Here is a 21,990-nt window from a genome sequence, read left to right as displayed (position 1 = left end):
CCAAAACTTGTCTGAAACCAAAATGGAAGCCAGCTGCTTTAAATGTTACGCAGTCAAAGCCAAAGCCGAAGCCAGCCGTTTCACACGGCGTGAAGCCAAAGCCGAAGCCCAAGTCGGTTTCGTCCCCATGCCTGCAACCCGCGACCCGCAACAGTTGTGTCGTGTAGTGGTGCGGTCGCGAAGAGACGTGCACCGCAGAAACTTATATGTAAAAGCATTGACATATAAATGTTTTGTCCGTAACATTTCTGTCGTTGAGGAATGATGTGGCGCTGAAGTTCTCTTTGATGCAACCTGGTTTTGCCGGGAAATGCTTTGACGTGGAACTGGCTCACAATGCTCCAGACCCAGCTGCGACATCAATTATCTAGCGATATCAATCATTTTTATTTTGCTGAAGATTTCGCTTAAATATTTGCAATGCGACTAGCTGTAATTGTAGTGTATACAACTGCGTCTGTGTCGACGGCACTGGCGGAATGCGCCCTATCGTTGATGTAAAGCCCAGTGACTGTCCATGTTGGCACAATACTGAGGTCACCAGCTGGAGCGGCCCTCACAGACTGGGTCAGAGGCGCGGCCGCCGTCTCCCTGCTGCTCGTCGCCCACGCTGACCCGGTGCCGGCCGCTTGCAGCGCTGGAGATGATGGGTCCGTCGTACCGCACGTTCGCCGGCATGATCATCTGCGTGTTCTTCGCCGGCGCGCTGGCGGTGATGGCCGGCATAGCGTACCTCTGCCGGCACTGGTTCACCCTGACGCTCGCTCTGTCCGTGCCGTTCGTCGTGCTTGTGTCGTAAGTATGCCGGCCACGTCCGTGGTGTGGGACGTTGACAGTTCAGGGAATGCGGCTCGGGCGGATGTCAGGGGGCCAGTCTTAGTGTTTGCAGGTCTCGTACTCGGCGTCCGCTGCTGTCGTAGATTGTATCTCTCGAAATGTCATTTACAAGGCATGCCTCCGTGGACATGGCCAACCAGGCAGCGTGATTAATTGTACCATACGGCCTCATCCGCTTTATACGTCAGAAAATACAAACTTGATTGACTTGGACAACAACCAAGCACTGCAAGCCACCATCTGGCGCTTTCCCGGCCTTGGTTTGATCAACGTCTCGATGTTATTGTCATGCGGGTGGAGCCGGAGCCGGCCGAGCACTGGCCACATCACCATTTACTGTGATGTGTGTATGGGAGGCAGACGCATATTATAGGCGTCACGGGGCTATTGCGACACCGGTGGATCATGTTCGAACCGGCGTGTTGTAAAGGGAAATTCAAGTGTCGCCGCATCACCGTAAACAGATGACCGTGTCGGGCAGATATTGGTGGATCATTCCTGAATCGCCGCGGTGGCTTATACAAGCAGGGCCGGATGGCTGAGGCCGAGAAAATCGTGCAGAAAATGGCTAAAGTCAACAAGAAGCCTATACCGAAGAACTATCTGAGGAGTGTAACCGTAAGGCTGTCGTTTTCATATTCTTGCACATCGTGTATTTGCATGAAACTGTAACAGGACGTGTCCTTTCTCCTAATGCGCCGATTCTGGGGAGACCACGACATGTCTTGAGACTCATTCTCTGTGTTAGGTTGGCCTTGCTGGGGCACATAGCAGGGCTGCCCTACCGATTTCTGGACAGCGCTATGTCGATATGTTGAAACTGGCCGTGGGCAGTGAACTCGTATTACAGTTACAGGGCTTTGATTGCTGATTGGAACGTGATCACGTCATCTGATAGCTGACTGTCTGCATTTGCGGCCTTCTGCGTTTATAGCATGATCACCCGCAATCTCTGTCAGTGAATCACGAAAAGTCTTCCAAAATTGGCGGCAAAACAACTTGAAGAGGATCCCCTCGCTACCCCCTTCGCAAAACGATGCAAGGACCATGACCAAAATGCCACGTGTCCGGTATATGCCGATGTTCACATTCGAGACCCTCCTGTCCATGATGCCTGCAGGAGCTGAACGCGGTGACGCCGGTGAGTCCAGAGCCTGTATCCATGCGACTGCTGATTTTCGGCTACCCCAACATCCGCAAGAAGTTCCTCATCATCGCCTTCAGCTGGACAGCCAACGCCATCGTGTACAACGGGCTGAGCTACAACACGACCAACCTGGGCGTGTCCGACTACCTGGCGTTCTTCATCGGTGCTGTGGTGGAGGTGCCGTCCTACTTCATCATCCTGTACACGATGGACCGTTGGGGTCGCCGATGGAGCCTCTGCGCCACCATGCTGCTGGGTGGCCTGGCCTGCATCAGCTGCATCCTCGTGCCCAGAGGTTAGCGTCGTGAGGCGGTCTCTTGGCCGAAGGCTGAAGGCTCGGGATAGCGCGTCGCCCAAAGGTTTGTGTCTCGACACAGCCTGTGGCCCAGAAATCAGCGTCTTTGAGCATTCCGGTAAGCACAGGTCCGAGTTTGGAGGATTTCGTTGGCTGTTGTGTGCACAGCTGGACTCCAAGCGTCTTCGAAACACCACACAGCGAAAGGTTTCGTTGATCCTATAAAATGAGGTTATGCCTCGCTGTACCTGTATCGCTGCGAATCGAAGTTGTCCACTCAGTACCGACCGGTAGTGCCGAGTGCCAGCAACGACTAGTTGTACTGACTACTCAGGGCGTAGTTTTGCGAAATGAGTTCGGAAATGGACAGAGAAAATTGACTCAACCTGCCCGAAATATGCCAATTAACAGATTTCTTCCACGATTTTACCATTTTCTTTTCAAAATGGAAGGAGACTGAAGCCCAAGCTGGAAGGGGGGGGGCTTCACCCCTCGCCCTCCCACCTTGAATATGCCCCCCCTCCAACTGAATAGAAAACTACACCGCTGCTAGTGCCAGTGCCGAGGAACGCTCAGTACGGAGCTGCGTGTCGTCTGTGGATCGTGGCACACAGCTTGACCCCCTGTTGCAGAGGCGGTCTGGGTGACAGTGACGCTGGCGATGATCGGCAAGTTCGGCATCGCCGGCAGCTTCGCCGTCATCTACGTGTTCGCGGGCGAGCTGCTGCCGACGGTGATCCGCTCACAGGCGATGGCGCTGGCCTCGTTCTTCGCCGGACTCGGCCTGCTCTGCTTCCCGCAGATCTTGGCGCTGGTGAGCAGCCAGCGTGCCGCTGTACTAGTCGCGTTAGTCGCTCTGTCCAGCTGGTTCAGACCAGACGGCCTGAATTGACATTAGTATTCAGCTTATGCAGGAGAGGCTATTTACCTGCTCTTTGGTTCGCTGCGATAATGACGTGGACTCAAACGTACGTGATCTGTGTGCGTGTGTTGGCATTGACGCTGTAAAACGTCACATGCCGAGCTCATGAGCCAGGAATACGAGCATGGGCTAGGCCGTTTGCCGGGCAGTGACAGTGTAAAAGAGGTGTGTCAATGTGGTCCTCAGGCGGCGTATGGGCGCTTGGTGCCACTCATTATCATGGGCACGGTGACCCTATTGGGGGCGTTCGTGTCCTTCTTCCTGCCTGAGACGGCCCACCAGCACTTGCCCGAAACCATGGAAGAGGGAGAGAACTTCGGAAAGGGCACGCTTCGGATGTTCGGCTGGTTCCGGTGAGGCGCAGCCCGGGTAAACGGTCATGCCGGCCACGTGGATGCTGTCTTCCTGGGTAGATTCTCACTGACCTGCCGTGGTTTACTGCGTTCTTGACCGTGTGACGGTATGGCTGTGTGCTGAATCATCGTAGTGTGCAAGTGCACGTTCCATACTCCTTGGAGGCTCCGTTGTCCTTGCTCAGGGACAGCCAAGAAAGTTGTGCGTGGCTAGCAGGGAGAACGCATGTCGTTCCTTCTTTACTACCTTCAAGCAACTTTGGCGGTAAGTTTTGGTACTGCTAGTTCTTGTACCCTGAGTCTACCGTCAACGATGCCAGTCCAACAAGACTTTATCCAAGCACAGTCGACGAGCTGCGCTTACCTGTCGGACCCTCACAAGTGGTGCTGTCCTTCCAGCCGAAGGACTGCGCGCCGGAGACCAGACGGCGGCGCTGGAGACGAGGGCCCAGAGGCGCTCGCTCTGACCAAGATCAAGCCGTACAACGGCTTCGCGGAGGTGGCGCACGGCGAGTCAGCGGCGCCGGACGGCCAGCAGCGCTCTTTGGTCTCCTAGCGACGCCCCGCGCCGACAGTGGCGCCATGGACCGTTCTGCGGGCGGAGGTGGCGTCATGGACCGTTCTGTGGGCGGAGGTGGCGCCATGGACTATTCTGTGGGCGGAGGTGCCGCCATGGACCGTTCTGCGGGCGGAGGTGCCGCCATGGACCGTGTTGCGGACGGAGGTGGCGCCCTGGACCATTTTACGGGAGGAGGTGGCGTCCTGAACCGTTCTGCGGGCGGGCGTCAGACTGATTCCGCTGGCGCTGCGCACAGTGTCTAGTTTGAGCCGTCATACCTGGCGCGATGTCCGCTGATGCGGCCCTCTGCAGCTCTGCTATCGCTGTCCCGCGACACTCTCGTGTGGGCGCTAGCAGTGGTTGGATGGTGTCATTATTGACAAAAGCAGCTCTCAATAATTGGGCGTGGACAGAGCGGCGGTCGACAGGCGCCGTCTCGGGAGGCGTGTGGCGAGCACAGGAGATTACTGGTGTGGATTCGGCGGCACCGGAGCACTGTCGTCGTCGCCTAGAGGCCGTGGCGCGAGCCCAGCTCTCTTCCCGGGACTAGCTGCCCTGGCTGGGCGGCCGCGGGGCGGAGAGCGCCTGCCACCGGGGCAGGTGGGGCTGACGCTCCGAAGAGGTGACGGAGCGTAAAGAGGTGACGGTCGGAGCGCCAGCGAGGAACGGCGCGCCGCCGGACACAAAGCCCACTATCTGAGGCTCACACGGTCCCGACGATGTGATGCTCACACGGTCCCGGTGATGTGACGCTCACACGGTCCCGGTGATGTGACGCTCACACGGTCCCGGTGATGTGACGCTCACACGGTCCCGGTGATGTGACGCTCACACGGTCCCGGCGATGTGATGTTCACACGGTCCCGGTGATGTGACGCTCACACGGTCCCGGTGATGTGACGCTCACACGGTCCCGGTGATGTGACGCTCACACGGTCCCGGTGATGTGACGCTCACACGGTCCCGGTGATGTGACGCTCACACGGACCCGGCGAGATGATGCTCACACGGTCCCGGTGATGTGACGCTCACACGGTCCCGGTGATGTGACGCTCACACGGTCCCGGTGATGTGACGCTCACACGGACCCGGCGAGATGGTGCTCACACGGTCCCGGTGATGTGACGCTCACACGGTCCCGGTGATGTGACGCTCACACGGTCCCGGTGATGTGACGCTCACACGGACCCGGCGAGATGAGTGCTCACACGGTCCCGACGAGCTGCAGGCGGCTGCAGTCTTACGAGGCTGCTGCGCAGCTTTGGCGCATTCCCGCACTTGACACGAACGAGCGAAGTATGCGCTGGAAAGCGTTGTGGACCATTGCTGATTCGTGGATGGGTGAATCTTGCGCCTGTGTGGATCGTGCGTACGATGTGGACACCTAACTCGTGCGCAAATCAGTGCCTTAAGTGGAGCGGTTTGTGTGGTGACATGTTTTTCCACTTCGATTACTGTAATGCTTCAGTGCGTTTTAGAAGCGACGAACTGATCATTCCCATTTGCATTAGTCTGAAATCCTTTCCAGGTTTGAGACAGCATATTGTTAATAGAAAATGCATGCACACATTCGGGTGCTGAAATACTTCTTTGTGTTTTGCCGAAATGCAAGGAAAGCTTCACAGGTTTTGGTGAGAGCTGCGTATTCTTTACTTTTTATCTCGGTGAGTAGCGGTGATTTCGAAGAAGGCCACGAAAACTTCTTTCTCGCGGATGGAAAAAAAACGGTCGAACTGACATTGAGTATGATGGGTTTTACTGACAGGGATGGCTGGCCTTGATGAAAAGAAGCGTCACATGTAGACATTGGGAGAATTTGGCCAGTTACGGTACACAACGGCTTCAACAGGGTCGATGGGCTGCAGGGCTGGTGGATGGAATTCACTTGCTCTGCCTTAGTTTCAATTATGTTCGCCTCCATAAATTGCTAATAGTCTTGCGTTGGCCGTCGTAGTTTATGAGCCTTCTCTCTTATAAACCATGTCCTTTTATTACCGATGATATTACCTTGCTTGTGTAGACACTATCAGAAGCCGGTCATTTGGGATAACATCGGTCCACATCCAGCTTGACCCGCTCAAAAGTAGATCCCCATCACCAATGTCTCGGCGGAACTTGACTTGCCACCGTCGAGGTTCGGTTTTTCAGTTCATCCGGACGAAGGAGATGAAAGTCCAATGTTTGAGAAGTCTACCAGTTGTGTAGCGCTGCTCCAATGACGTCAGCTGAAGCAGGCGGCAGAGACGATGACGTCACCAGCAGCGGCGGTAGAGGTGATGACGTCCCCCGGAGCGGCGACAGAGGCGATGACGTCACCCGGAGCGGCGGCAGAGGCGATGACGTCACCCGGAGCACGGACAGAGGCGATGACGTTACTGGAGCGCCGGCAGAGGCGATGACGTCACCCGGAGCGGCGACAGAGGTGGGCAGGAAGGGACAGGTCTGTTCCCATAGTCTGCTCGGCTCCAGTCGCGAGCGCCTCCGAGATGGGGGAGATATACGTGTGTCGTGCGACACCGCGCGCGCGCGCCGCCGCGTATTTTCCCCTCGCAACTTGAGACCCGCGCATGCATTAGCTTCGATAGGTGTACCTGGGTCTCTCCAGCCTTAGCCAATATGATGTAATGTAAATCAGTCGTGTCACTAAACAAAACATGCGACATCACCAGCCACCTATACAGAGACAGATAAAAAACAATGGTACAGAAGCCGTAGCTGCCCGCAGTGCAATCAACAGATCAGAGCGCTGGGCTCGAGCTGAGCTGTGGGAACCACGTGCGTAATGGTGGCAAGTGGCATGCGGCATTTTGATGTCTCAAAAAAGTAACTTCAGTGCGCTATTTTCTAAGAGATCTTTCAAGCATTGTGTTTCTAGGTGAAACTTCGGCATTTAGCAGGATTCCAAAGCTGAGGTATGTCCACCTGTTTTTGTCCGATTTATGCGGGCTCTTAGCACCGGAATGCATATTCTCATATCCACCTGCGTCTGTGTGGATCCCCACATAAGAACGAAAATTCACGGATGAATCGTTCCAGTTTTGAATGCTTATGGTAGTGATGATTCCTCCAACCCATACATTCTAACAGTATACTCGAAGGTCAACATACAGAAAAATGCAAAAAAGTCCGCAGCGCAAGCAAACACGTTAGATGGTCCGCCAAATGTCGACTGTGCAGGAAGATGAGCCCATTAGACGACCACCTTAATGCACGAAAATGTATTTGCCATGAACAAAAAGTACACAAAATAAAAAAATATTCGATAAAATGTCAAAATCACCATTCCACCTGCGTAAATAAGCAACATGAAGGCAGCAAGGCATTATCATAGCACTTGGTCCATTGTACAGACAGAATAGTACCCCAAGAACATTCCGTAAGGCTTTGCAAGAATTGCAAATAATTCATGTGGGTATCACAGTTAACATTTCACTCGGAGCGATCACCAGACGATATTCCATCATTTAACATCTATAGTTTAAAGATAAATTCCCAACAACTTGCATAAGCGAACGAGCCTGGCTGGTATGCATGGACAGCTGCCACACAAGACTCATAGGAAAGCAAAACACACTTCGGTCGCTGACACCTGCGCGTCCGGCGACGTTGGCGGCCGCGCCGCGAGATGTCACTCGCGTCGCTCCGGTTCAACGGTAAGGCTCTCAGTTTGTCCACGTCTCCTCCGGTGTGCCGGGCAGATGGTTCTGCATCTTCTCGATTCTCTCTTTCTGCAAGAGAGGCGGACATGGCACATGACGAGTGGTTGCAGTTCATGAGGGCTCTTTTGCCGACGCTTGGCCAGTCACGGTCCCACTTTCCAGAACGAGAACGCAGCAGACGGTGGGTGCACTAGTCCCGCTCCAAGCCAACGGCTTGCAGGCGGCGCCGTCGCCGTGCCGGTCCTAGCGGACCCGCCCAAAGAGTCAGCCAGCCGGCCTCCGCGGGCCGGGAAGCTGTACTCGACAGACATAGAGGGCTGCCCTCCACAGCACAGGCATGGGGGCGCGCGTCGCCGGGCTGCCAGATGGCCGGATGCCTTCGGCCAGTCAGCGCCCCAAACACTGGTCAGCCGGGCCGGGCAGGAGATCACACGCGACGGCAAGTCCGCCGATCGTCCCCCAACACTGATGGCTGACGGTGGAAAGTGCAGTACACAATACAGGGCGCTACAACGGTACAACGCTTATCGAGTGTTGTGTGTCGCTCACCTCGGATGGGCCAGCTGTCGGACGTTTATCTACACTGGGATACCTGACTTTACAACACGGACATAAGCCGACATTGCGACGCCTGGATTTACGAGACCTTTTCAAGAAATAGCGTCATGCGAGAAGTTTCGATTAAGCTCAATAAAAAGCCGTTTCACCAGTTGACTTTACCAATCGCCGCAAGCTGTTTTGTCGTGCTTACGGCTGGAGGGATGAATGACAGCAGGGCTTGTGACTTGGGTGGAGCTTCAGGCTTCAGTGCAAATCGTACGGGTGTCTTAAAATGGATGAGCACGTGTACGGGGACACGCCTACGTCATGGTGCGTGTCATGCACGCGTCGCCCTCAATTTATGTTAGGTGCCACTCGCACCTAAACTTTTACACCGCTTGGCTCACGGGCACTTTAGTCGCCCCAGCCTATTAGCCACGCAAGTCTAAAAAAACTGGGTTCAACACTGGTGTAAATACCATGTTACAAACATATTCCAACACGTACAAGAATAGACCACATGCAAGGGAAACCCGACAAGTGCACACGCACATCAAATTCACATGAGTGTGTTATTAGATAAATGTTTGATAATGCAAGCTTATACACCACGCTGTGACAAAATCTTGGGCAGAACTATATCCAAAAGGCATTTCTGGAATGTCAGCTGGTTTCACGACGTTAGTGCCACGGCAAAAACTCTAAAAAAAAAAACTAAAAAACTCGACAGGGGTGTTACGACATCAGGTATACGCGGCATGATTTATACTATAAAGACTTATAACGACCTGAGTACTATACGACAATCGCCCGAGTGCTTCTACAGCAGACTTATACAGCCTTTGCTTGCACGTGACATTAACAAGCATTAACAGTGAAGGTCATGTCGTGCAAACGTGAAGCCTGAATAGGCTTTTGCAGCATAATATATTGCATTATATATATATATATATATATATATATATATATATATATGCATCTACATCTAGATCTAGATATATATATATATATATATATATATATATATCTACATATACATAAACGATGACTATACTTTTTGGAAACACAGGTTTACTCGTGTGGCCCGACATAAGTGCCACACGAGAAAGCTCATGCCTTTGCAGCAGAAGTGATGTTATGCGTAAGCAATAACTGCATAAGCTTCCGCAGTTAAGATAACGACGGGTTTAACTTTTGAAGCATGAGTTACGTCGTGTGTCACTTGTGTGGCGTAGAAATTTCTGCAGCAGAGGCAAGGAAGTGTGCCAGCATTGGCAGTAGAGGCATTGTCGTAGCACTCCTGTCGGTGGAGGTTTTTGTTGTAGCGCAAATGTCGTGGAACCATGCCAGTTCACGTGGCAACCATGTCAGCTCACGTGGTAACCATGTCAGCTTACGTGGTAACCATGTCAGCTTACGTGGTAACCATGCCAGCTTACGTGGTAGCCATGTCAGCTTACGTGGTAACCATGTCAGCTCACGTGGCAACCATGCCAGCTCACGTGGTAACCATGTCAGCTCACGTGGTAACCATGTCAGCTTACGAGGTGCAAGCACGAGCGATCTGATCGATGAGATGTAAAAAATATCCCGTGCGTAAAGCATGGAGGAACTTCCAGCCAACAAGCTCCCACATTGAGCGTGGCAAGAAGGCAGCTGCCACCGCACGGTACACAGCGATTCCTGACGGCTCCATATGCGCGGTCGTGCTGTCGTTCCTGCCGGCTCCATATGCGCGACCGTGCTGTCGTTCGCGCCAGCTGACGAATACCCCGCGGCTGCGCGGCGGCTGAATACGGGAGTAACGCCTGTATGTGGCTTCGGTTGATGAAGCTGCTTTTACGACTTACACTGGACGGACGACGGCAAAGAGCCGACGATTGCCACTGCACATTGCTAAGTTCAACGGGGACTTTTGGGAGCACGGCAACAGAGGACAAGAGCACGAGGGAAAGCAAGGGGCGTACGACTATCGTTATGTGCGTGTGTACGTGCGTGATAGGAACCACTTATAAAAGGAGAACTTGGTCAGTTCTGTTCACTCAGCCCTGAAGAGATATTGGTCCGTTTTGTGCAGTCATGTCATCTTATCTGTTTTCGACGCAAAATTTCAGATCCTCTGAAAGTGTGCATCAAAACCAAATAAGTTAAAAGAACTGGCTAAAACTGGTCAACCTCTTGCTACGACAGGAAAGTAATTTTGCGTTTCCTTGTGAGGACAGACCACACTAAGGTCAAGACGATAGCTATACAGCTGTTGCGGGAATTTTAGAGGAAGAGATTGCTGGCCTGTACTGTAACGTGAGGATTTTCTACAGTACGTCTTTGACCAATGACAATAACTTGTCCTGTCAAAATAACATTCTTAAAGCGACTGGTGTCAACGAAAAGTACTCCAAATTAGTTTGCTCACATATCTAAAACTGTAACAAGGTACTACGGTTAGCTGTGCCTGAGACAAACTTAAAATTCATTATCCACTTATGAATACTCAATACACACAGTCTCACAACAAGGACAATGTGCTGAAAAACAGCTTTACTCCGACAACGGGCACATTGCGCTTGAATATGAAGATAACACCTTACAATTTTATTTAAAGCGCGTCGGCTTCAAATCAACCCTTCACGGCAATTACTTGGTGTATCAGATCGAACACGGCCAGCGGTTTAGTAAAGCAAATGGTGCCAGAGGAAAATGTTGCGGAGTGTACAAGACCACAGCAGAAGTACAGTACTTGTCAACGAAAACCATGGCGACAGTGTCCAACTGCAACTACAACACAACAGCGAAAGAATGTCAAGCCGAAACCCCAGCATCACAAGGACAGTGTGTCGGGGCCAAACCGCAGCCCCACATCAACAAACGAGTGTTAGGTCAAAATGGCAGCCCCACAACAACAACGGAGTGTGTCAGGTCAAGACGTCAGCCTCACTCGCATGCAAGGACACCCTTGCCAGGGCCCCGCGCCCCGTCTGCCGTGATCACCAGCTGGACCTATCACAGGCGGGGTGACCGCCTGCCCTCGCCCGATCATGAAGACCGCCAGTGTGGCGTGCTCCAGTACCTAGTCGGTGCTTGGGCTTGACCGTGAGGGCAGGGGCCAGGCAGGCGACGCCAGCGAAATCGGGGTCAACAGACGGAAGACCTGACAGGCTGCCCCGGGGTCCACTCGAGAAGTGCTAGCGCTCCAGCGCCGTGCCAACCGGCGGGAAAGCAACTCAAGCCGTACCCTTTCTTGTCGGCGCCAAAGTCTGGCTGTGAACCACAACCAGACTTTGGTTGTGATTCACAACCAGACACAAGAGAAGCCCGGACCAACATCGGCTTTTTTGTGGATAAATTTATACTCTTGAATGGCTTGGTGTGCAGGCCTAATCGCATGTATCCTCAGAGGTCAAAATTATTGATTTTTCATTGTCCGCTATGGACTACAATAAAGGCCAGGCAGGACAACCGATCAGCCCCTGTTACATCTCAGCTACAGACCGCACAGCCGCTGACGTCGGCCGCGCCCTGCGGTCAAGCAGACGGGCGCACGGGGCCCGGGAGGGGGGGAGGGACAGAGGCCAGCCCGTACATACCCGCAGTCAGGGGGCCGGCGCGCCCGACTGGAAGGCAGAAGCGGCTAATGTAAGAGAGCACGCGGAGGCGGGCGAGGCGGCGTGGCCAGAGGTCACCGTGCGTGTCAAGGTCACGGTCGGCCCAGCCATCACCGGGCTTGTTCGTTGGGCAACGGTGCCATTCAGAGGTCAAAATGGCGATGGCGATGGCCCGTCTAGAGGGCGATGGGTCATGGCAGCAAGCATAGGCATAGCTCGGTGTTGAGCGAGATGCTTCCTTCTTTATCAGTGCATTGGCATGACAGTTTATATGAAGAACAAGCGATATCATACGATATTGTGGTTGGCACGATAAAGCACGAAGAAACACTCTGCTACTCCTTAACTACAGAGAGGCATTGGTGGACAAAGTCGCATGACATATTTTAAAAGTTATGTTGAAGTCATTTAAGGTAAAACTCACATGGGAGGTTCAGCATGTTGTAAATTGATCAAAATTCGCACATGACAACACAAAACTCAAAACACCATGCCACTTGAGTTTCGCGTTTTATGTACACCCTTGCTTGACAGTCACTAAGAAATAAATTTCGTAAGCTTGGCGAGAAAAGCTTTACGCAACAATGACTCAAGCGATCGCTGGCAGCTCTATAGGCAACATGGAGCTATATATAGATATATAGATGTAGCTCTATATCGTAGCCGTCCCGACGTTTGATCGAGATTGCGGGAAGTGAGTGAGAAGTGATAGATAGATACGCACCGATTTGTCTCCAGACAACACCCAGCTCGTTTTGATTATTTTATACACAGCAAATTTCGTCTGACACAACATCGGTACCGGCTCAGAAAACTGCTGTTCACAATGAGGCGAGGAATCATTCCGGCACGGGACGGCAGAGGATAGCTGCATTTCAGCAGGTCACAATCTTCTAATTTGACGAGCACATGTCTGTGGGGCAATTATATGGTATAGTGTTATGAATGTGTGAGCATCGTGTTGTACACTCAACACACGATGCTGCCAGGTTTTGGGCCGGATAGCATACCGACAAGGACGTAAGAGCAGATAAAAAAGCGCGGTGACATCACGAAATCTATTTTGTTTTCAGACTATTGAAAACGATGTGCAGACTATAATGGTTTGGTAAAAGCACATTCGAAACCAGATCCCGACATTGTTCTAAAAGATGTGTCCATATAACCTTTGAGTCAATAAGGCTTGTAACGTGACCTAATTTGACCTATGACCTCAGTTTCCAAAAAAACAAGGGCCTTTGATTACGATTATACACTTATACACCGTTCAAGACCACGTTAATGTCGTTCAGGCTATAACAAATTAACGGCAGCTCTTTTAGATTGGTCGTAAATTGAATCAGCCTAAAAACTTCAGAGCTGTGGCTGGAATACAAGAAAACTACTCAGACAGAATTTCTTGCAGGTCTAAGATGATGGTATGTAAAATTGCACTTTTAGTGCCTGAGCTGATGTGAAGCCTGAAGATGAGACATTTGAAAACCTTGAGCACAACATCAGCCATTGGCAGAAGTCATGGAACGTTCATCTGACGTCATACATGCCTGGGTATCTTCGAATGAGGCGGCGCAAGATAGTGTGCTCAAGTTTAGGTGTGTCTAGCTTAGAAACAAGAGAATTTAATGCCCAGTAAAGGGCAGAACTGTGAACTGCAGGGAATGATCTTCAAATAGAATATTTATGTTCAAAACCCCAAGCAAATCTGGTGCGGTCTCTTCAGTTAACCTTGAATTGACGCATCTTTAGAAAAAAAGTGCATGCGTTCAGCTTTCGGACGCACTCTTCCCCATATTTATGTTCTACATACCTGTTTTCAACAGAGCAAGATAAATATTTACCTTCTCCGTACTACGAGATGACATAAAAATACAGATGCACAACTTGCCCATGCATGTTCAAAACGAAAGTTTATAACAACTCATCACTATGACAGCTGTATTTCTCCCATGACTAAATAAGGTACCGCAATGTTAGAACATAAAATATTAACAAACACCTAAATCATTTTGTACAAGTAATTTCTTACCTCAGCGATACTACAAAAACAAAAGTCGGAGCCTCGAACGATGCATCAAAAAGCACGTCAAGGCTGAATCAGCCGTCGTTTTCAATGAAATATGCATACCACTAAAATATTAAGCCAAGATATGCAATACAAACACACACTCAACATACATGTACACGCACACACAGGCACACACACACACACACACACACACACACACACACACACACACACACACACACACACACACACACACACACACACACACACACACACATATAATATATATATATATATATATATATATATATATATATATATATATATATATATATATATATATATATATATATATATATACATAGAATATGTTGAAGTGAAAAACAAGGAGCTGTCCAGTCGATTCATCGAAGTGTATATGCATTCCTCTTCGACCGTGTACATCAGATCCGTTTGAGAATATTTTTAGCATTGAGCCGATGAAAATTGTTCTATCAATCTTCGATACTTTTTAAGGTCTATGTTTCAAGATCGGGCCCATTATTTCATGTGCCGATTGGTTATTAGCATAGCGGCACAAGATGCTGAACTGAAGCTAGTACTGCACCTATAACCACGTCGTAGCCTGAGGAATGTCCTTCGTCGGTTGTGGTAATTGGGAGATCGTGGCAAGTTTTGTTCAGCCAGATGTCCGAGCAAGAGCCAATCACGTCACAGAGCTCCAGCGCGGCGAGACGCCTGTTCACTGTCATAGGTCGAAACTCGAGAGCTGGCCTGCTGCGGAGCTCCTAACCCAATCAGCGTCGGAGTTCACACGATCCTCAGACGCTTCCAGATCCAAGAGCCGCTTCATGCTCGCGCCCCTCCGCTTTGCGTGGTTCCTCCACCTGCCGCCAGAGGCGCCACCGGCGGCCGGCCGGACGCCCCGTTCGCACTCACCACGCTCTCCGGTATGGGCCGGGTGGCGTCCAGCTGCTCCCTGCTGGGCGTGTCGTAGCGGGCCGGCCGCGGCACGCTGGCGCGCCGCTGCGCGGCCGATCGCGAGCGCATCGTCTCCGCCAGATACCTGTCGGCACGGCCCGGACTACTCGATGGGTGCCCGGGGCTTGGAAACGAGCACGCGTGGGCGGCGGCCCGGCGGCCCGGCGCTGTGTCGGAGGGAGACGGGTCGAGCCAGGCACAGTGCAGACCGGGGCCGGTCTGAGGGGGCGGTGCGGGCTGGCGCCGGTCGGCGGCGGGTGGTGGTGCATCACAGGCGAGAGAGTCGACCCGTGACGGCCGGCGTGACGCCGTGACGCGTGGAGAGGCACATAAGGGGGCCTGCCAGCGGCAGACAGTGATGGGCCTTTAAGGTACATCGTGGCATCGGCATAGGCTAGCGCATGTAGCAGCACGTGCGAGAGACGCTTCTTGCGGCCGGGTAGTCGTGGGGGAATGCAGTACAGGTCAAACGTGCACTTCGTAAACCGAGGGCAATCCAGAGATGAGCCGCGAAACAACGGGACCAAACCCCGGAAACATTCATTCATGACCTGGATATTCATACGTGATTAGACACATCATAAGCAAGCCCTCGAACTCGGGCAGAACACATTCTGTCGCGCTGGTAGGCGGCGAGTGCTGGGAATCGCTGGCAAGCAACTCACAAATGCTGGTGCACCACCGCTCTAAAACGTCACTGCATCTTGAGCGACCGCGCGACCGACCGGATGGGTCACGGCGAGCCAGGCGCCAACGCGCGCTCTGCCAACTCACCGGTCCGAGTCGTCCATGCCGCGGGACGACCTGTACTTCTCCAGCGAGGCGGCCGTGCCATCCATGACGTGCTCGAACTGGAACGACTTGTATGTGCTCTGCTGGCTGCGGTCGGTCGGGCTCTGGCGGGCAGGCAGCAGGCCGTCAGCCAACCGCAGCGCCCAGCCACACCCACAGGTGTGACAGGCGGCCGGCGCAGGCCTGTGCATATGGTGGACTAACTGGGCACCATTGATGCTGGGAGGAGATGAACTTGTTATCAGGCTGCACCACAACACTAGTCGTCACGGGTATGCTCGGCTGGATGAAGCAGCCAGACCACGACAATCCGGAGTACGGACATCACAGCACATGCCGTCCATTTCGGCATGGCTGAGCACTCAACGCTGTCGGCCATGCAGCGCGGCGGCGCGGCTCACCCAGACCATGGTCGGTCCCACTCCCAACCCCCGCTGACGGCGTCCGGCGCGCTCACCGTCATCGAGCCGACCTTGGAGCGCTTCTTGTTCTTGACAATGACGGCCACGATGACGCCGATGATGACGATGATGATGATGGCGGCGATGACGCAGGCGATGATGATGGCCGTCTGGGTGTTCTTTTCCTCCTTGACGGGGTCGGCGGAGACGCCGCCTAGGCCATCGCGCGGGATGACCAGCCGGTTGCCCTGCAGGTCGGTCAGCTCCAGACTGCCGTCCTTCACCATCTGGTTGAGCAGGGTCAGCGTGTCCTCCCCGTTGCCTGTCCGGCTGCTCAGCGCCGGCACTTGCATCGACACGTCCATCAGGATCGAGCCTGTCGGGCGGCGCCGCTCGTCAGCTAGAGCTGGGGTCGAGGATAGATACCGCTGGGGCCGAGACATCGGTGCCGCTGGGGCTGAGGATAGATGCGCCACTGGGGCCGAGACAAGCCGGGACTGGGGCCAAGGACAGGTACCGCTGGGGCCGAGATCAGCCGGTGCTGGGGACGAGGATTGGTGACGCTGGTGTTGGGAAATAGGTGCCGCTAGAATCGAGAGCGGATGACGCTGAGGTCGGGGCGCAGGTGTCGCTGGGGTTGGGGCATAGGTGTCGCTGGGGTCGGGGCGCACGTGTCGCTGGGGTCGGGGCTTAGGTGCCACTGGGGTCGGGGCATAGGTGTCGCTAGGGTCGAGGTGCCGCTGGGGCCGAGGCATAGGTGTCGCTAGGGTCGAGGGAGGGGCCGCTGGGGCCGAGGACAGGTGCCGCTGGGGCCGGGGCATAGGTGCAGCTACGACCGAGATCAGGTGACGCTGAGCAGCTATCTAACAAAGTTGGTGCACGGACACGAGTGCACGACACAAGTTTCATTCCCGAATCCATGCCAGGAGACGCGTCCTCCACCTGCCAGAAACACGCGATGGTCGCCAGAGTGCTGGCAATAGCACTGCCCTGTGCAGCTATGCAGCATCAAAACCCCATGAAAGTTCGTGGGAGCGGGAGCGGAAGTGAGAGCGAGAGCGAGAGCGAGAGCAAGAGTGAGAGCGAGAGAGATGGCCTATTTGTTACACCACGTGGTGACTGCAATGCTCGCCCGCCCCACGAATCAGCTTGATTAAGGAGTAATTGTCTTTGGACGTCTTGTCTTGCCTTGTCTACGAAAACGGTAAATTGGCAAATCGTTTCCCTTGTCCTTGCGTCGTTTGTTAGTGGTGATTTCACTCTCTCAACAGCTTTTCAACTGGATACGGGCACGAGATATAGCAGGACCCCATAGATTTTTAACGAAAGGTGCCTAAAACCGGGTGCAAACTAAGAGACAGCAAACTTGCTGGACATGAATAACATGATTAAATGTCTTTAAAGCTGCAATAATATATTTCAAAATCACCGAATGTAAAAACGTCCTGCAACTTTCTTTCATCACCGCCAGCTGTCAAAAAACCATTTGCGAGTAATCTTGATCGGCATCGATTTTGAGGAGAGAAAAATGACAGCGGCGCCTGCCTTTCGAAAGCGACACACCTTAAGACCTGTGGCGCTGGGGTCAAGATCAAATGGCGCTAGGGCGGAGTTCAGGTGCCGCTGGGGCCAAGTCGAGGGTCAGGTGGCATTAGGGCGTTAGGGTGCCGCTAGCGCCAAGTCGAGGGTCAGGTGGCGTTAGGGCAGAGGTCAGGTGCCGCTGGGGCCAAGTCGACGGTCAGATGGCGTTAGGGCGTTAGGGTGCCGCTAGCGCCAAGTCGAGGGTCAGGTGGCGTTGGGGCAGAGGTCAGGTGCCGTTGGCACCGAGTGAAGGTCTGCGTAGCGCCAGAACAAAGGTTTGTTGGCGCTGGGCTGACGTTAGGTGACTCTTGGGCCGAACTTCAAGAGGTTGGCTGGGTTTGGTCGCCGGGTCTGGGCTGCGCAGGAAGCCCGGGACAATAGGGTTTGTGTGGGCGACATCCCACTGACATCCTACTGACATCCCACTGACATCCCACTGACATCCCACTGACATCCAACGCCGGGCGACATCCCACTGACGCGTCATCCGAATGCGACCAATCAGCGAGCAGGACTTTACCAAACTGGCTCAGATGGGATGTGTAAAGTATCATGATGCAAAACGATGTATTATATGCAGATCACTTTGCCCTAAGTATATGAATGGGATGGGAGAGGGACACCCACCCACGATTCACTCACAGCACGTTCGATACAGGTTCCTGAACTTCTTCCACAACACCCTGGTCAGTTACGTGCGGTACCGGTGTTTCTGCTCCAGCTCGACCCGTGGGGTGGTGGAGGTGGGGCCGTACCAGGGCGTAGCGTAATGGAGTTGATCTGGTCCGTGCTGCTGTTGGTAACGCTGGCCAGCTGCACCTTAAAGTGCTCCGCATACTCCTCCTCTCTGCCCTCCACGAGGGTGTAGGGGGCGTCGATCCTGTGGGCGCACACCAGTCCGTCAGTCAGCTCAGACCAGCCAGCGCGGTGCGAACGGACGGAGCCGCGTGATGGCCACGTGTCGGCACCGGCAGCTCGCTCCGACATGTCGCCCCGTCATGTCGCTCCGACATATCACTCCGGCGTTTCGCTCCACTATATCGATCCGACGTCTCGCTACGGCACCTCGATGCGACGTCTCGCTGCGACATCTCGCTCCGGTATCTCGCTCCAGCACCTTGCTCCGGCATCTCACCTCGGCATCTTGCTCCGACATCTCGCTCCGGCACCCCGCTCGCACCCAAACCCACACGTCACGTCTGGATCATTATCCGCAGGTCAAAACGATATCGACATGTCGCAGTGCAGCAACCAATGAAGCCAACTGCTTCGTTTCACTCACTTGATCGTAAAGTTCTTCTCGACCATGGCGATGTTTTCGGGCGTGGTCACTTCGACGGTCGTCGTCGGCGCGACCGTGGTGGTGCTCGGCGCGTCCGCCTCGAACGCGGCCACGGCGCCCAGCCGGCGACAGTGGCAGCGCACCGACCCAGCCGCCACGTGGCTGGTCACGCAGTCGGTGCCGTCCCAGGCCTCGTTCACCCAGTTGCGACACTGCGGACGGGTGGAGAGGGTTCAGGCGGGGGCGGGTGGCCTTCGGGTGGTGGGAGGTGATGACGCACGCCAGCGACAGTCGACCGGCTGGCGGCCCCTCCGGGCGCAGACGTGGGTCGGTGCAACAGGCCGGTAGGATGCAGCTCAAGCAGAACCAAACATAGAGGACTGGGTGCTCGGGGACTAATCCATAGCAAACGGTGTGAGGCCGTGAGCATGAGCAATCCTGGTCTCCAGGCTATGACTGGCTTTCAAGACAGCGGAAAAATGAGCTTCTCTGGAACCACACTTCGCATGGAGGACAACGTGAAATATAAAAAAAAGGACAGAAATTACAATAAACGAATGCCTTATGCAGAAATGTCACTGGTTTCAACGCCCCTCCATTGGTTAAACTATGGCGCCTGAAGTACCCGAGCTTCTGGCACATCAGGTCACAGCTGGGTTAAGACCATGTGGACGGTGCCCCCCCCCCCCCCCCCTGCCCTGGTCGCCTCCACGAGCACAAGGCGACGCTCTTACCTGCAAAATACGACCCTTAGGAACGTCTGCGGACGATCCGTTCAAGGCCAGCTTCAACACGAATGGCGTCTCGAACGTCTCGTCGGCCATCAAAGAGCTCGCAGTGCCCGGCTGCAGCAGCGCCATATGGTGCACGGCCGTCCTGGCGGCACAAGGCAAGTCGCGTCACGAGGTCAGGTCAAGGGATCAAACCAGAAGTTCAGCAGATGAAGGAGGTGGAAGGTCTGAAGAACAGCCACGAGCCCACCTGTGCCACTGTCAGCAGGTTTTGATCAGGAGTCTATGGGGAAGTGACCAGGGAAAGATTGTGAAAAAAGAAAAAAAGGCAGGCCCAGCTCTGGGACTTCATCAAAGGCAGCGTCCTTCTTCCACGAGCCGACGATTCCAGCCAAACTGCGCGTTTCGCGGCTCATTCGCCGGGCAGGCTAACAGCACACCGCGGTGAGTCCACAGACCACCATCGGGAACCATGCCGCGCAAGTCAGAAAGCTCCCGCCGCAGCAGCAGGCGGCAGGCTAAAGCCAGCCAGCCAGTAAGGTCTCACCAGCGCGGCCCCAGCTCCGTCTGCAGGCGGTCGGCGGCGGCGCCCAGCAGGTCCTCGTCGGCCACCCAGGCGGTGACGCACGCGTCCCGGCACGTCAGCTCCTGCTCCGTCTCCGGGTCTGTGCCGCATGGCCGCCGGAACTCGTTCCAGGTGGCGCTGCCGCGCACCGCCGAGCCGTTGGCCATCGCGCCGCCGGCCACGAACGGCCACCAGGCGCCGTTGTACTGCGCGTCCAGCCGGCGCCGCGCCACCTGCAGCTCGACCTGGTCGCCGAGCACGGCCGCCGGCGCGCTGTTGGTAGAGGGCAGTCCGGCGCAGAGGCCGGCCTGCGCCGTCTGCACGGCGCTCAGCAGACCGGCGGCGTTCGAGCCCGCCTGGAAGCTGTGCAGGAGCCGCAGAGCCTGCCGAGACGGCGGCCGCCGTGAGGGGGCGACGCTCGGAGCGTGCTCGGGCCGAGACCGGCGCGGAGGAGAGCACTGAACACAGGCGTGGCAGCCGGTGCCGGCAGGGGTAACGCGAGGCGGGAGCGGTGTGGGTAAGGAGCGGTGTGGGTAAGGAGCGGTGTGGGTAAGGAGCGGTGTGGGTAAGGAGCGGTGTGGGTAAGGAGCGGTGTGGGTAAGGAGCAGTGTGGGTAAGGAGCGGTAGGCGGGGTAAGGAGCGGTGTGGGTAAGGAGCGGTGTGGGTAAGGAGCGGTGTGGGTAAGGAGCGGTGTGGGTAAGGAGCGGTGTGGGTAAGGAGCGGTGTGGGTAAGGAGCGGTGTGGGTAAGCATTGGCAGCAGGGCACCAGCTGGGACTGTGAACCGCAGGAGACGGACTTAGTCCAGCGCGGGACAGGGGGGAATCGCTGTCGAGTGGGAGTGATGCACGGATCGGATACGTACAGTACAACACAGGGTGGCCCTTGAAGAGTTGCATGCAACAACGCCTCGGACACGACTGGCCAGGGTGTGATCTCACAGCACTATCGTGCAGTGTTGACACAGCGGGCAGTTGACGCGGCCTCGGCTAGATGGCGCTGCGGAGCGGGGTGAGGCCCATCCACCTGGAGCGAAGTGAGGTCACTCACCTAGAGCGCGGTGGGGTCACTCATCTGGAGCGGGGTGAGATCGCTCAACTGCAGCGGGGTGAGGCCGCTTACCTGGAGCGGGGTGAGACCACTCACCTGCAGCGGGGTGAGACCACTCACCTGCAGCGGGGTGAGGCTACTCACCTGGAGCGGGGTGAGCGGTGTCACCTGAGCCGAGGCCGCGGCCTCGGCGGCGCGGCGCTGCCGGTGGACCGAGCGTCGCCTGCGACTCTGCGACGAGTCTGTCGACGCGGCCGGGCGGTTAGCAGCATGCTTGGATATAATTCTGCATGCTTCTGAAGGAGCATTTACCGCATTCTGATACCTTTCGGGAAATTCCACGCCTTTTGACGGCCCGTGGGGCATGAACATCCCTGGATTACTTCCAAAATGCCGGGAATTATTAAAAGCTGAACCGATTTGATAGTAACCCACAACCAGGTAGGTCTTCAGCTAAGCAACCCTCAGCGCCAACTACAGGAGAGAGAGAAAAGAGAAGAGAGAGAGGAGAGAGGAGAAGGAGAAGAGAGAGAGAGAGAGAGATAAGAGAGATAGGAGAGAAAGAGAGAGAGAGAAGAGAGAGAGAGAGGAGAGAGAGAGAGAGAGAGAGAGGAGAGGAGGAGAGAGAGAGAGAGAGAGAAGAGAGAGAGAGAGAGAAGAAGAGAGATATAGAGAGAGAGAGAGATAGAT

The 21,990-nt window shown here is 54.6% G+C and overlaps 1 protein-coding gene across 1 annotated transcript in view; it reads left to right on the top strand.

Annotated features, from left to right (window-relative positions):
• LOC119098618 (carcinine transporter) overlaps positions 1-21,990 on the top strand; it is a gene marked incomplete in the record, with an annotated part of 52,165 nt that overhangs the window by 25,345 nt on the left and 4,830 nt on the right. The window contains 1 exon segment of the mRNA XM_037221590.1: positions 636-795. Within this exon segment, the coding sequence (XP_037077485.1) occupies positions 636-795 (160 nt within the window).

Source organism: Pollicipes pollicipes, unplaced genomic scaffold (genome assembly GCF_011947565.3).
Source record: "Pollicipes pollicipes isolate AB1234 unplaced genomic scaffold, Ppol_2.1 Scaffold_4740;HRSCAF=5597_pilon_pilon_pilon, whole genome shotgun sequence".
Taxonomy (NCBI): Eukaryota; Metazoa; Arthropoda; class Thecostraca; order Pollicipedomorpha; family Pollicipedidae; genus Pollicipes; species Pollicipes pollicipes.
The sequence above is the reverse complement of the archived record's forward strand: the minus strand, read 5'-3'. Positions and strand labels throughout refer to the sequence as shown.